Here is a 17,443-nt window from a genome sequence, read left to right as displayed (position 1 = left end):
GGCCTTTTATTGCCAAGGCAGCGTGTGTAGTATATATATATATATATATATATATATATATATATATATATATATATATATATATATATATATATATATATATATATATATATATATATATATATATTACACCATGTATCTCGACGCATATGTCTCTCGATGCGTATATCAAGAGAGTTTACTTTAATCCCAACTTCAAAAGTCAAAACTTTTCTACCCTGAGGGTAAATAAGTGACCTAGGTTACCCTGGTGTGAAGACAGATAAGCTTCAACCTCATTAACATGACAACTAAGGCAGGAGTGGCAGGCAGTGTAGCTTCGTGTCACCCCATCCTCCTACGTACACGTCTGTGATTCAAAACCATCGGTGAAGAGATTTCAGCACTAAAATGTGAAGAGTGGTTACGGGTTCAATTGCCCCATCTTGACGGTTCCCTATTTTCTGTCCTCATATCATGACATTTTTTTACCTTCATGTAGTATTGCATTTAAAAGTGTTCACATTAATATTATAATTGTTTACATTTTGTTCATTGGATTTAACCTAATCTAAATTAGTGCATATAGTGAAATTAGCTTAACCACATAAAGGATAAAAAGAAAGTTTATGTGAGGAGGATAGTGTACACCCATCTTGTCGCTCGTGTGTCTAGATCAGCCTCGGCTCAGTGTTGAAGGAATGGCGGCCTCAGAACTGCCTTTTCCAGGAGAGAACTTGCCAGGAATGGTGGGAACTGGAAAGGTCGCTGAACACACCGAACATCGCTCTCCACATTGCACAGTTGGTCTCAAAACTCTTTGTGTTTTCTATCACTACTCAGAAAGGACGGCGGCTAGAAGCTTGCAGCCAGCTCCATAGATAGGCACAAAATCTAGATAATAATAATAATATTCGAGAGAAAAACAAAGTTCCGTTTCATTTAAAGATTTGTAAATTCAGTAAAGAACGAAATTTTTTGAGCGAGCGCCTTTTCTTTTGGTACTGCTGAGAGAGTCTACGGTCACTTGTTGACACGGCGTCAGGACAGGCAGCAGTATGCACTTCTGATCTTACTTGCCCCATTAACTGAAGAACATTGGTTAGGTTTTATTGGTATTGGGCCGAGTTTAACGAGTCGTAGCATATTGGGTGATGGCGCAAGGGGCCGTTTGCCGGGAGGAAACGACTCTGTTGTCGTGATTGGGAACTCTCTGACACAGGCCGACAGGTTCTGATGCTGCTGCTCTGTGGACAGACAAGTCTGAGGGAAGCTACTATGGCATTAATCACCCGCAACTGCTGGAGATCATTTCCTGTGTATTAGAAATATTTTTTCCTTAAATGGGAAGCTATTGTTGAAAATATGTTTTAGTCTGAATTGCTTCACATGCATGTGGTTGTCTAGGAAAGGTTTCACATGGGAGGATAACTCTGGCTGCGAGAGTCGAGGTTTCTGCCATGAGATTAGTGGATAGAGGATCGAACCTCCATCACTTCTTGTTGACACTGCTTGAGGCCAGGTATTAGTATACACTTGTTGACACTGCTTCGGGCCAGGCAGGGATAGTTTACACTGCCAGTCTAACTGGTCCTGTTAACTGAAGATTAATTAAGGGTAATGCTGATATTCCCTCCACCTTCCACTATCACCCCCACAGCTTGTATACTCCGAGAGCTGTATTTCTCTCAGCGTATATACCGCATGATGAGAGTTTATTCCCTGTTTTAGGGATTAAATTATTCTTGTCTGGTAGTGAAAATGTTCCGTTCAACCTTGATGACCTTTGTGCAGTCGATAGGCTTTAACCCCCATTAACCAATCTAACCATCACCCATTACCAATAAAAAGAACCCATCACCCCTCCTTGTGCAACCTGTTTAAAGGACAAATTTAAAATTCGGCAGCAGTTGGGTCGTCGTTTTTATTAGAAATATAAATAATTTATACAGTTATACAGCTTTGTTTTTTAAATGTTTTAAATAGCTATGTAGCTCTGGTTTATAAATGCAGGTATATTAAAACTCAACTGCAAACAAGGCTACATTATCAGCATATGGTTATATATGTACACTTTTTCCTTTTTTCTCGGTTAGTTCAAAACATTTTGTTCTCTAGCGTTATGTTCACATTGTTAATATCGTGTATATTGTTCACCGTTGTGCAGAGCTCTGTTGTGCACTCTTTGTTCCTCCTGGACTGTCCCATACCCATTGTTGTTAAGAGTGATGCACTATGGTCTTTGGTCTTCCCACACTTCCACATACCCTCTCCTCCACACATCCTAACATCCACACAAACTCTCCTCCACACAGGACATTATCGACCCCCTCCTTCAGTCTCCTGACTCTCGCCAACTATTGTGCGCTTCTCGACTTTAGCTCTGCCAAACCCTGTAAACTCATCGCAACTCTACACAAGACGGTGCTCAATAGAGGGACATTACTATGTGATCTTTGTCTTTTATGGTATGGAAAACCAAGTTCCCGCATGCCCACTTGCTGACTAATGAGCGGACCACTGCAAGACGATCAATGATTCCCGTCAGGAGACATTTTTCTCTTTCCCGACGAACTAACACCACCATCACCGATTACTAAACATGGTGCTACAATATATTTATGTTTCCACTTATCCAATAGATAATGTATATTTTTTCCGACAACTTCACATATTAAAGGCGAGTGAGTTATGGCCAAGAACACCTTCAACCGCATCTCCAGCCTTTTGTCTTCATTATGCATGCAAAATATATAAACCTATTACGAAACACTCCAGTCACAGATTATATATGCTAATTTTGTAACATTATGTTTCCAAAAGGCCTTCTATATCTTACACCTTTAAAATAACACTCTATAAAAACTGCAATTAAGATCTTTGCGTAATGATATTTTATACAACTCGAAGCTTCATACTGCCCTCATTATCAGGTATTTATTTTGTATAATCTTACGCTTGCTCTTATTTGTTCAGAAAACCCAAGGAACTCGAGTCAACGGTGCCTAGTGTTTCTTGTTTCTCAGGGGGTTACCAAAGGCCTGCCAGGACAGACACCAAGCTGCGTTGAGCAGACGGAGGATAGAGTCCCCAGCACTCCCTGCGCAGGACAGCTCACATGGATTTAACGCTTCATTATATACAATCTACAATCTCGTTTCACTATGTTGATGATAGCCCGTGGTTTCTTGGAGCTGACTTCCAAACAGATAGTGATCAGGAATAGCCTGACGGTAGTTACGTGGGAGTTTCTGCAGGATGTTGGGTCGTTGTGGGTGGTGGGTGGGTGTCGTAGGCAGGGTCGTGGGTGTCGCAGTTAGAGCTACACTTACACCTCAATATCCACTCCACCTGATAGTGAACGATCTCGTAGTTGTCGCTCTTTATGTCGTCGAACTCAGCGTCGTCTTCCACAGTCAGGTTCTCGTGTTCCAGTAAAAGTTCGTCGTCGAGGTCGTCGTCGTTGTACTGACGAGTGTCATCGGTCAGGTAGTTGTCGTAGGTAAAGTCAGCGTCATTCTGAACTTTGTAAGGGTGTTGTGACCGCTGTGGGTAGGAGAGTACAGCCTCTTCTACTGGCTGACCCTCATCCATCATGTCATACACGCTAGGGGAGCGTGTGGAGGGTGGGTGAGCATCTGGGCGTGGGCGTGGGAGTGGCAAGCCGGTGTGGGCGGCGTGTGGGGCCGCCAGCAGGTTGGTGTTGGCGTGGAGCGGGCAGAGGAAGGCGATGGAGATGGTAGTGGAGGTGTGAACGGTGCAGCAGCGGTCAGGACAAGAGCCACAAACCTTGGGTCGGTAGCGACGTTCACTCACACACCAGCCAGCGCGGAGACGCACCCAGTTGACGTGTCTCTGCGTTGCCTTACACGTGTGTCCTCGCTGCCAGTAAAAGCAACCATCACATTAATAGTTACACTAAACACCATATTAGTCATGTTGCTAGTAACACTATACTAGATGGTCGTTACTAGTAACACTAGACACTATACTAGACACTATACGTTACAGAGAAGTAAATGGTAATACGTGAAACTAAACAATACAAAGAAAGGAAAATAGTTAAAATTGTCTGGAGCACAACAATTAGCAGCCCTATACGCCATTCCAAGTCTAGAAGAGAGAAAAGAGAAGAGAAGAGAAGAGAGAGAGAGAGAGAGAGAGAGAGAGAGAGAGAGAGAGAGAGAGAGAGAGAGAGAGAGAGAGAGAGAGTGGAGCCTGACGATCACCAAGAACCTGGGCAGTGATCTGAGCTTCTAGGATCAAACTTCCACTGCTCCTTGTGCTTAATGGCAAGAAGATAATGTAAATTTTTCCAACCTGAATTTAAAGGATAATTTAAAATATTCCGATAAGAAGGAATTCTGTTTTCTCTATGTCTTAAGAAACATAGGAAAATTACATTAATTGTGATAACAGTAGTAATGGTGATAATAATAATTCTAATAATAATAATAATAATAATAATAATAATAATAATAATAATGATGATAAAAATAATAACGTAGATAAGGAGGGATCCATAAACAATGGCAATGTTATGTATAAAATAAGAAACAGTAGAGGTATAAAGTGATCAGAAACTCTAAAATGCAGTTGGTGGGGAGAATTAGGAAAGTTGGTTGGAAGTGGAAGGATCCGCCGCTGATAGAATCCCCTCCTGTTGCTCAAAGGATTTAGAACTCGAGTCCCCAGGAGAGAAAGACAGATAGACAGACAGACAGAAAGGATAAGAAAGTGCATACAAATACATAAGTAGGAAGAGGAGGGGTTACGAAATTTGACAACCAGATGTATGGTAGGCGGCCTTCAGTTTCTTACGCTCCATAAACATGGGTTCTTTAGTTTTTTTTGATTGGCAAAAAACCTATACAAGATTAACAAATCGGATATAATCCCACAAATATTATATATATATATATATATATATATATATATATATATATATATATATATATATATATATATATATATATATAAGCACTGCGCTAGCCAAGGATTCGAACCCATGTTGTACTGACCTGACTCATGATAAGTGAGAACCACATGACGCTTTAAACCACAGCACCAGACAGCCCTACCCTCGCTTACCATGAGGCAGGCTAGTACAACATGGGTTCGAATCCTTGGCTAGCGCAGTGTTGTTATTAATCAATACCACTCGTTCGTGGTTACAATAATATATAAATGCTGTTCGTAAGGTTAGTACACCAAACAGGGATGAGAATGAAATTAGCTTAGAAGCTCCCACACCTCCGTATGCCCTCGGATGGCTGCACCATTCTTGTAGGGTTGGGTGGTCCTGTGATTTAAAGCGTCACGTGGTTCTCGCTTACCATGAGGCAGGCTAGTACAACATGGGTTCGAATCCTTGGCTAGCGCAGTTCGTGGTTACAGTAATATATATATATATATATATATATATATATATATATATATATATATATATATATATATATATATATATATATATATATATATATATATATATGTAGTGAAGAAATTTAGTATTAAAAACATGACTCTCCTCTTAAGTATAATGCACTGGAACAGTCCCATAATAAAGGTCTCTTGACAATATATAAAGGTCAACTCAATAGAGTCTCCGGGACCAGCAGTGACAGTGTAGAAGTCGACCTTCTGCTCCTCTGCTGGAGGACCTTCTACAGTCTACTTCCACCTGGAGAGGCGTCTTGATCTCGTGAGGGGGGGACTCCTGATCCAAGGAGTTTTAGCACCCTTTCTTTTTATTGCCCAGGTCAGTCCTGATTATCTTCCATTTCCCAGGTGTTGTATGACACTGACGGTTTTAGCGCTTCCCAGTGAAATAAAATTAATAATTCTGCTCGTTCTACAACCATCACTACTGCTACTACCACTACTGCTACTACCACTACTGCTACTACCACTACTGTTACTACCACTACTGTTACTACCACTACTGCTACTACCACTACTGTTACTACCACTACTGCTACTACCACTACTGTTACTACCACTACTGCTACTACCACTACTGCTACTACCACTACTGCTACTACCACTACTGCTACTACCACTACTGCTACTACCACTACTGCTACTACCACTACTACTACTACCACTACTGCTACTACCACTACTGCTACTACCACTACTGTTACTACCACTACTGCTACTACCACTACTGCTGCTACCACTACTGTTACTACCACTACTGCTACTACCACTACTGCTACTACCACTACTGCTACTACCACTACTGCTACTACCACTACTGCTACTACCACTACTGCTACTACCACTACTGCTGCTACCACTACTGCTACTACCACTACTGCTACTACCACTACTGCTGCTACCACTACTGCTGCTACCACTACTGCTACTACCACTACTGCTGCTACCACTACTGCTACTACCACTACTGCTACTACCACTACTGCTGCTACCACTACTGCTGCTACCACTACTGCTACTACCACTACTGCTACTACCACTACTGCTACTACCACTACTGCTACTACCACTACTGCTACTACCACTACTGTTACTACCACTACTGCTACTACCACTACTGCTACTACCACTACTGCTACTACCACTGCTGCTACTACCACTACTGCTACTACCACTACTGTTACTACCACTACTGCAACTACTACTGCTACTACCACCACTACTGCTATTACCACTACTGCTACTACCACTACTGCTACTACCACTATTAACACTACTACTGTTGCTAATACTACTGCTACTACCGCTACGACTACTACTACCACTACTGCTACTACCACTACTAACACTACCACTACTAACACTACTACTGTTGCTAATACTACTGCTACTACCGCTGCTACTACTACTACTACTGCTACTACTACTACTAATAATAATATTAATAATGAAGAAGAAAAGAAAGAAGAATTTACATATCTCTCTCTGACATCAACTATGCCCTATATTATTCATGCGAAAGCTCTAAATCCGTAGGGGTCACACAGCACTTGGGGGAATGAAGGAAACGAAGTAAGATCCGAGAATGGGTGTCGGAAAGCTTCGATTCCCTGAGTCAAGACTCCTTCATCAGTATCAAGGAAGAACCCCTCCCACCTTGATATGCTCTGTAGCACCTTAAAGATAATTTAACATGTCTTGAGGATACCTTAAGATGTCGGTCACTATCCAGTCACTCACTAGACTGACGAGAACTGGAACCCGAAGCTTCGAAGCTTAAGAAATGATACACATTTTGATTTCTTTTTATTAGCCTCGCTTAAAAAAATAGTATATCACTGAGAAAAAATACTATACAGTGTTCGCTTCAATGGGAAGTTCTCTAACATCGCTGTAATCTCGTTACTCCTCTGCTTAGATCGCTCGTAAACTCGATAAAACCACAGTAAACTGATCACAGACTGGGTGGGGTTCACAGTCAGCTGGTTTTCTCGTTCGGACTCCCAGCGAGCTCACTCTGAGGCGAATAGGTCTGTTCCTTGATTGATTAGTATCACGTTTGTCTGTTTACAATATGCATATGTTGTTTCGTGACCGACTTGCGTCTGCGCTGCTCGCAACGTGAGTTTTCTTTATGCGTGACATGCTTAGGCGACGCGTATTATTTTTAGTAGTGAATTTTCTAATGTGAAGACAGAATGCTAAACTGGATAACTTCAGTGTGTAAACATGACGTTTTCAGTCGTGAGGGAAGTGGTTTAATCCTCTACAACTTCGTCAGAATACACTCTCGTGAATACAACGGAATGTAAGTACACTACTACTTTTGCCTCTTTCTGTACCTCTGTGACTTACGTATTTAGCATTCCTCCATGAATATAAACAATAATAATTATAATCATATTATTATTTAGCCCCTATTCCTTTATAAATTACTACATGTGAAAAGAAAAACATTCGTTTTTTTATTAAGTCACCCTGCTTAAGTGTGAGGCGGCAGGCGCCTTGAAAAAAAATATATATATTATTATTATTATTAATAGTGAGCTTCATAATGAGTTGATGTCTTTCTTCTGCCCGAAATGTTCTGTTTAAACAGCAGCTTTTCATAAAACATGAAATGTCATGTATGAACTTTTTTTATTTGATGTTTTTATTGCCACGGTAAATAATTTTTAGTAATTTGCCCCACCAGATACGTTCTCAGCTTCTGAGGAACATTGGTACACTAGAGGGCCTCTGTTTCTTCTCTTTCGTCATTAACTGGTATCCTACAGAGAATATGACATCGGCTATTATTTCAAGTAGTTTCGTTTCTGTGATAGCTATAATGTCTGGGTTTACTTCTGCAATCCATACTATAACTCATCATTGTACAAATCTGACTTGTTTTGGAGCCTGGGTACACAGTGCCAGACAAAGAAACTTTTTTGGTACAAAATGTACTCTGTATATTGCATTTCATGACGCATTAAACTCGTATGGGTCACAGAGCAATGAGTGGTGGCGTCTAAATCCTCCGTCTAATCGTAATCTGCTGTTTAAAAGAGCCCTTTGCTTGGACTACAGTCACAACGAATTTTGATATGCGTATTGCAGAGACTGTGGAGTTGATATGATTGTTGCAGAGAATATAAGAGCCACATCCGGCTCTATATATGGCATTTCCAAACTTTTTTCATCACTGAGTTACTCTGCTATCCGAACTTTGGAATCAAGTCATGGCTTTAATCGTGTAGCTTAGCGGATAGCAACCCGCCTTGCCGCCTCCTCCCCGGGGAGCATCTCGCCCTGTCTCCTCCCAGGGAAGTATCCCACGCTACCGCCTCCCGGATACCATCTGGCTTTTCCTTCTCTTCCCCGGGGATGTTTTTTTCTTAATAGTGCCTATGTAAATTTTATTTGAATGCTGTGCCTTTGGTGATAATACTGATATAGTCAATATTCAACTCATAAAATTTTGTTGTAGTGTCATTATTTGCCTATGGTGTCAATTTTTGAATGTTGGGTCAATATACCCTCAGTACAAAAACTGTTCTTTTAGAATTGACTTCGACCGCTTTTTGCTGGCAATACTTTCTATATAGAGAAACACTGACATTTTAATGTTACTGGATAAGAAAAAGTATATGGCAATTATCACTGACCCTGATGTGATGTTTCTTGGTTGGGTGTTGAGCTCCAGGTTGGAGGTGTGGCGACGTCAGCTGCTGCTGACGAGGGTACTGACACGGTCGCAGCTGACACAGACGAGTCTGATTAACCAACTGACAGCGGGCGTTGTCAGTGGACCAACGCACAGACACACCAGCGCCACAAGTCTGTAGTGAACACCTGGACCACTTTCCCGACCCTCGCTCACACTCCGGGGGTCCAACAGCCTTACCTGGGGGAGAGATAAATTATTCTGGGGGACACACAGCCTTACATGGGGTAGAAATAGTTATACTGGGGGACACAACCTTACCTGGGCAAGAGATGATAGTTACTCAGGGGTACCCACAGACTTACTATGGGAAAAGATGCTAGTTACTCGCTCAAAGGATTCCCGGCCTTACCTGAATGGAGGGAAGGGCGGTTTGTTACTCTTTACTAGTTCCTCGTTACTCCAAGGTACTCATGCTTGCTTTCTCATCAAGGGAGGTTCCTTGACGCTGATGAGAGACTCTTGATCTAGGGAATTGGATCTGTGCTCCAGTTCCCTGAACTGAGCCTGAATACCTTCCACCCCCCCCCCCCCGCGTTCGCTGTATAATCCTACGGGTTTAGCGCTCCCCATGATTATAATCATGCATACTATTGACAGTATGATTTGTACTTTAAATGGGCTACAGCAATATGGTGGTCATAATGAACGAGGCTTGTTTCAACAGTCCTTCCTAACAGAGGTTTAACACTATGCAAGGCCATTTGCTATGCCCAAAAAATGGTCTTCTGGTGCTTTTTTTTTTAGACGATTTGTGATGCTTATGTTTTTGCTTTATTTACCAGACTAGTCTATATAAAATTTGGGATAACGAAAGCAGAGTAATTGATAAATGCATTCAATAGCCTCTCATAGGAAACTATCACCCAGTAGAAAATCCCTCGAAAATCCCTCGTAAATCCTTCGTAAATCCTTCGGGGGTCTAATTTTATACATCTTTTTCGTTGTACAACACCTTCTACCTCTAGTCTTTCGCCATACGTCACAGGTCTCGATTCTGTTTATTTTCTCTTACGTCTATGAACTTGATGTATTTTATCCTTTTTTTTTTTTTTTTTTTTTTTTTTTTTTTTTTTTTTTTTTTTTTGAAAGGTGGATGCCAAGCCACTACATTGTTCGAAATCTAGTGTAACAGTGTTGAAAAAGTGTGCACTTCGTAACCCACGTCTTTTAAAGATTCTTCAAAATTAGTCAGTAAAGAGCCAGTATGATTTTCTGGTAATTCACTCACTGGTAGTCACCTCTAAGGCCTTTTAATCTAGCCATTTTTCATAGCATTCCTACACACATTAAAATCTTCAAATCTTTCACTCATTTCCAGTGAATGAAATATATTGAATCCGAATGGCGAACTGTGGACAATGTTGAATCAAATACTTAGCAGAAAAAGCTTTTATTATTGGATGGCGTTTCGCTCTGCGTAGAGCTTTATCGGGGCCATGACCGGATCAAGCTCCACACAGCCAAACGTTGTCACAAATGAAGCTTGTTTTCCAGCGTGTGTGTGTGTGTGTGTGTGTGTGTGTGTGTGTGTGTGTGTGTGTTCGGTTATCTTGAAATTTATTAACAAAAACCCATTAACCATTTTTTTTACTTTGAAGCTCAGAATTAATGTGTTGTGATATCACTTTTTCCGAAGTTGACTGCACTACCGTCACGCAGAGTTGACTGCACTACCGTCACGCAGAGTTGACTGCACTACCGTCACGCAGAGTTGACTGCACTACCGTCACATGGTTTCGTTAGGTGACGCTTTGAATTAAAACTTCATGAAAGTGTTGTACAGAGGGACATGCTGTGCACTGTTGCACACACTGAGGGAGGGGGAAGTATGCTGCAGCTATTAACTACTATGCAAAAGTGTTTTTCAGAGGTGATGATACACGTGATGAATGCTGTGATATTTTCCTTCCATTCATGTGGTTTATCTAAATGTTTTTTGTATTACATGTGCAAAACCGGTGCTGTGCAAGGTGCTTACAGTGCCTAACTGCCTGATGTGCCTCACTCCACGGAACGGGTGAGGGTTTGGACACTTGGCAAGCGAGTTCTGACACCCACCCGTCCCGTGGTTTGTTTGGAATGGTGTTACTACGATTTCGTGAGTCTTGGTGTAGCTCCTACTTTCAGCACAAGAGTGCTATGTTAGCTGTCTGGCCAATTGTTTACGGTGCTAGCGGATTACTGTGCAGCTGTGACTTTAGATTTAGTGGTATGTGGTCTGCTGTCCTCTGTAGTTTTGGACAGCCATTTTCAGCAAGACGAACCTTGGCTGGTTATCTGGGAAAACTCTTGGTGGCTGCAGAGATCTCAGATAACAGATGAAACATATCAGTAGAGATGGTGGATGTCTTTCTGGTACAGAGACATCGTGGGTAATAACGCTAAAACGACTCCTTCCTCGTTTTCAAAGGCGTGTGTTGATGGTCGGGGCACTTAGTCGTAGTGTTGAATTCCGCTGTGAGGCTTCTACACTGTAGTACCTGTGCTGCACTGCTGTACCTGTACTGCACTGCTGTACCTGTGCTGCTCATGGGAGAAACCTCTGGAACTGGCCTAAAATATCTGCATTAGTGCTTTGAAATCCGTGAAGAACTGTGTTAAAGGCCCTTGTTGTGTCGCCTTGAATATATCGCTGCTCTACTGTCTTACACTCTAAACAAAACACATACGTGATTATAAGAGTTTACGTGTATTAACGTACACTGCTGCCCTAAATGGATGTTATAAGAAAAATCACATATATTAAAAATAATTTAAACAAATTTATCTTCTCAATGGGTGACTAATATACGCCATTTGGATGTGGCTAATATACTAACAAACTTGTAATGTCCTACTGTGCAAAATCATTTATTATCAAGAGTTTTTAGCGTGATGATTATCGTGACAATATAATTAAATATTTCAGAAAGAATAAAAATTCACAGTAGCATGACCGGAATAATACACAACCCGCACGTTTCGGTCTAAGTCAAGCCGAAACGTCGTCTTAAGTTTCATTCTCGTATGTGCGGGTTATCTGTGTATTAAATATTTCAGATATTTGAAAGTATAGTCTTAAGGGTCTTTATACAAATGTATCCAAAAATTAAATATGTTTATAATGCAAGGGAAGAAGATGCACAGAAGATTATTATTATTACAATCAAGGGGGAAGCGCTAAACCCGGAGGATTATACAGCGCCTGGGGGGGGATGTGGAAGGCATTCAGGCTTAATTTGGGGAACTGGAGCACAGATCCAATTCCCTAAATCAAGAGCCCCTCACCAACATCAAGGAACCTTCCTTGAGGGGATGCACAGAAGAACAGAGGTATAGTGCTAGCTCACTTGATGCTCTCTCTCTCTCTCTCTCTCTCTCTCATTTACATCTTATAAATAACAAATAAAACAAATACAGCTGTAAGGACGGGCATTTTTATTTTTTTTTTTTTTTTTTTTTTTTTTTTTTTTTTTTTTTTTTTTTTTTTTTTTTTTTTTTTTTTTTTTTTTTTTGGCTGGCAGAATACCGTAATTATGATTCGAGGAGGGCGAGACTTGAACAGATGTGGCAGTGTGGGAACAAGTTCCTCGAGGAACGAGATATGGCTGGCTGAACTGATCATTCTAGCTGTGATTGTAGTCGTATTCACTGCAACACTCGATATGATAGAGAGACAAGCGCGCCTAGTGATCGCCGTGACACATGAAACACTAAACTGAATTGTTCCTATCAGAATAAAATCTGTTTTCAACGGAATATTAAAAGCTTATCTTTCACGTAAACAACGGCACGGTGTAAAACAAGCGTTTATCGGAACAACGTTTTGTTCTGTTAGAGCTTTATTAAATCATGAATTGGCTTAAAAAAAACTAGCAGAGCGTAACGTTGTCCCAATAAACGTTTTTTTTTTCTGCACCCTGTGCCTTTTATTCTATGTTGTTGGCAGAACACCATTTGGATCCAAATTGTTTTTTTAAACAAAATAACCGGAAACTCGTTTTTTATAAACCCTGGTGAGAAAGACTGGAAGGCCATATTGCTGTACTGATACAGAACTCGTGCTGCATCTGCCAAAAAAAAACTATCATAAGCCTATTAAGCAACTGTAATGCTCCGCATCACAGCTGTGTATTCACACCAATAAAACTTGCTTCTGCAAACGAGAATTACACTATCGTAAAAGTGTGTTTGTGTGTGTGTGTTTGTGTGTTTGTGTGTTTGTATGTGTGTGTGTGTGTGTGTGTGTGTGTGTGTGTGTGTGTGTGTGTGTGTGTGCCTGATTCCGTAGACAACTGGTTCAGAGAATCGACAGGCTGATGAATTAGACACTTCAGCATCACTTTCCAAATTAAAGGTAATCTGGGACTAGGAACAAGTGCCTGCTCTCTGATTCTCCCTTACAGTCAGGGTAGGAGGTTGGCCCATGACTTGATAAAAGTTCTACGCAGAACGAAATGTCTTTTTAAAGTCTTGCAAAAGCAACATATGTCTTATGTTTCGTACTGTTGTTAGTGAGATGTTTGAATCCACCTAGATTTATATGTAGGCAATCCATAATGTTACGTTTAGTTCTGAGAATACCCAGCAGGAGTTGCAGTGTTAAAAGCTACCCAGCAGGGGCCTGCAGTGTTAAAAGCTACCCAGCAGGGGCCTGCAGTGTTAAAAGCTACCCAGCAGGGGCCTGCAGTGTTAAAAGCTACCCAGCAGGGGCCTGCAGTGTTAAAAGCTACCCAGCAGGGGCCTGCAGTGTTAAAAGCTACCCAGCAGGAGTAGCAGTGTTAAAAGCTACCCAGCAGGAGTAGCAGTGTTAAAAGCTACCCAGCAGGAGTAGCAGTGTTAAAAGCTACCCAGAAGGAGTTGCAGTGTTAAGAGCTTCCCAGCTGTTAAAAGTTAACAGCTGTAGCTTGTATTTCAAGGTTAGGTTAACTTAAGTTTGCCAGGAAACAAGAGTCATATGATGACCCGCAACTTAAGCTTTTGGTCATCAAACCGAAGCCTTCCACTGGCTTACCGGTCCACCCCTTTAAAAATTATGCTTATTATTCTAACCATTAGATTATTAAACATTAGAATACATTTGAAGAGTTTCCCTATATGTTAAGTATTTCAGGGAACTCCCATTTACTGGATGTTTATCATTCTTTCCCCCTGTTCATTTTGTCTTATTTAGGCACGGAATATATCTTAGCTATAATAAAAACCTCGGTAATAGATACCGACAAGTTGGTTTCGAAAGAGAAGTGATCAAGGTCCCAGGACCGAAACTTTTTCGTGTTCACGTGTCTCAGCTGTACACTGAAACCGGAGCTCGGAGGCTGAGGATGGACATGGTGGTCAGGATGAGAGAAGGGAGCCAGGAGAGGAGAAGCTAAACCCTGAGTAGCTTCATAAAGATATTGGGCAAATGTAAGAGTGAGAAGGACTGGATATGATTAGTACCTGAGGTTGGACATGTGGGTAGGTGGGAATAGTTGGGTTTCAGAAAGAATTGCCTTGTATGGGCCAGTAAGCCTGCTGCAGTGTTCCTTCATTCTTATGTTCTTAGAAAGAATAAGGTGGGTGGAGGGACATTGGGAAAGGGAGGGAGGAGAGTGGATAGATGGAGGAAAGTGTGGGAGGCAGGAATGGCGAAGAACGAGGGAAAGAAAGGTATAAGAAGTAGGAGGAAAAACGCCTTAATAATTCCGATACGCATTTGAAGAGACATGAATGAAAACTAAGATAAGAATGAGAAACAGCAGATGAGAAATGAACCAGAAATATTAGAAGGAAAGAATGGAAGAAGAAATATGATGTAATAGCAAAGGATATCAAAGATAAAGGAAAAAGAATAAGGGGAAACATCAGTAATCTCATATATATATATATATATATATATATATATATATATATATATATATATATATATATATATATATATATATATATATATATATATATATATATATATATATACACGTGTGTGATGAATGGTTTGAAAAACCGACAAGTTGAAGATTGAGACACTTATGCAGCATATGGGAATCTTTATTCAGGAAAAGTTTCGCCACACAGTGGCTTCATCAGTCCAATACAAAGAGGAAGGCGTAAGGAGAGGAGGAGTATGAGGTAATCAGTCCCTCAGCCTGGAGTCGATGTGTTCAGTCCATCAATCTACAAGATTGATGGACTGAACACATCGACTCCAGGCTGAGGGACTGATTCCCTCATACTCCTCCTCTCCTTACGCCTCTTTGTATTGGACTGATGAAGCCACTGTGTGGCGAAACGTTTCCTGAATAAAGATTCCCATATGCTGCATAAGTGTCTCAATCTTCATATATATACGTATTTATCTCATACACATACACGGCCAGAAGCTGTGACTAGACTCCTGCAATCACATATAAATAAGTACACGCCAAATTGTAACAAAATATAAATAGATTATTTCCCATGACCTGTGACCCTCAGTGGTCAACAAGAGATGTCAGTTCGATAACAGTGACCATCATAGCGAATAAGCAACTATAGTGAGAGTAAGCAACACACTAATACTAAATATTGTAGTAAGAGAAAGTAGCACTTCATCAGTACTAGATCTAGCAGTTAGAAAAGTCTGTATGCTATAAAAACTAGATCTAATAGCGAGGAAAGGCAATAAGGTATAACTAGAAGATGTAGTAATGAGAGGAACATACCATCTATAGCAGACCGACGAGTGAGGTTAAGCAATATACTATAAGTACTAGATCTAGTAATGAGAGGAGAGAACACGCCATCCATACTAGATCTAGTAGTGAGAGGAGGCAAAATATTAAGGCCAGATTTAGAAAAGAAGAAAACACGCCAATACCAGATCTTGTATTTACTAGAAAAAGAGGGAGAAATACCTCCTCCTAACACGCTATTAAAAAGATTTTTTTTTAGATATAGTGTTGAAGTATGAGCTAGATGGAGGGATGGATGGATGGATGGATAGAGGGATGGATGGATGGATGGATAGAGGGATGGATGGATGTATAGAGGGATGGATGGATGGATAGAGGGATGGATGGATGGGCAGAGGGATGGATGGATGGACGGACAGAGGGATGGATGAACGGACAGAGGGATGGATGGACGGACAGAGGGATGGATGGATGGATAGAGGGATGGATGGATGGATAGAGGGATGGATGGATGGATAGAGGGATGGATGGATGGATAGAGGGATGGATGGATGGATAGAGGGATGGATGGATGGATAGAGGGATGGATGGATGGATAGAGGGATGGATGGATGGATAGAGGGATGGATGGATGGATAGAGGGATGGATGGATGGATAGAGGGATGGATGGATAGAGGGATGGATGGATAGAGGGATGGATGGATAGAGGGATGGATGGAAAAAGGGATGGATGGATAGAGGGATGGATGGAAAAAGGGATGGATGGAAAAAGGGATGGATGGATAGAGGGATGGATGGATAGAGGGATGGATGGATAGAGGGATGGATGGATGGATAGAGGGATGGATGGATAGAGGGATGGATGGAGGGATGGATGGATGGATGGAGGGATGGATGGATAGAGGGATGGATGGATAGAGGGATGGATGGATAGAGGGATGGATGGATAGAGGGATGGATGGATAGAGGGATGGATGGATAAAGGGATGGATGGATAGTGGGATGGATGGATGCAAAAATAAACACAAATGAATTATAATGTGATTCTTAACTGACTACAATTATTTTTCCATTGTGTCTGTATTTTATACCATTTGTCTAGTTGGATGAACGGCGAGGGGGAAAAAGAAAGGAGAAGGAAAAGATGACAAGGGGGAAAAAGAAAGGAGAACGACTAGAAGAATTTAAAGTCACAATATCGTGACTGAGACAGTTCACAATTAACCTACAAATTGCAGAAAAAAAATTTGACTTCTAGCACGTCCAGGACTATTGTAAAGTCCAGAACTTTACAAAAGTCCCATGAGAGATCGAAAATTGTCAATGGTTCCTCTGCAAGAAAGGCAAAATGCTCTAATGCAGTGCATAAGAGAAACTAAATGAGTTACAATATTGCAAGAAGCAGATGGAAGCCATAGAAACATTTCTGCAACATAAATTGCAATGGAGCCTAAGAGTATTTGTCGAAAATGGATAACAAATAAATCACGTTGAACAGCAGCCTTGAAGATGATGGAATCTTGATCCAAGGAATACAAGCTACCCTTCCCATTGATCAACTCTGATTGCCTCCATTGCTCCAGATGATAATATGCATCATCTGGCAACTTTAATAGTTACAGAAAAAGCACTGGAAAGATAAACATGATCGGATAAGCACTTCTTTTGAATTTCCGAAAAGTA

At 41.0% G+C, this 17,443-nt stretch overlaps 1 protein-coding gene across 4 annotated transcripts in view; it reads right to left on the bottom strand.

Annotated features, from left to right (window-relative positions):
• Window positions 1-2,865: 2,865 nt before the first annotated feature.
• LOC128696412 (CCN family member 2) overlaps window positions 2,866-17,443 on the bottom strand; it is a 188,780-nt gene continuing 174,202 nt past the window's right edge. For all 4 annotated transcript variants that reach the window (XM_070092289.1, XM_070092291.1, XM_070092290.1 and 1 more), the window contains 2 exons: window positions 9,066-9,304; window positions 2,866-3,861 (listed from right to left, as the gene is read on the bottom strand). In XM_070092289.1, the coding sequence (XP_069948390.1) occupies window positions 3,217-3,861; window positions 9,066-9,304 (884 nt within the window). In that variant the 3' untranslated portion in view covers window positions 2,866-3,216. The remainder of the gene's footprint in view (window positions 3,862-9,065; window positions 9,305-17,443) is intronic.

This window comes from Cherax quadricarinatus, chromosome 39, assembly GCF_038502225.1.
Source record: "Cherax quadricarinatus isolate ZL_2023a chromosome 39, ASM3850222v1, whole genome shotgun sequence".
Lineage (NCBI taxonomy): Eukaryota > Metazoa > Arthropoda > Malacostraca > Decapoda > Parastacidae > Cherax > Cherax quadricarinatus.
Note: the sequence above shows the minus strand (reverse complement) of the source record. Positions and strands in the feature narration are given on the sequence as shown.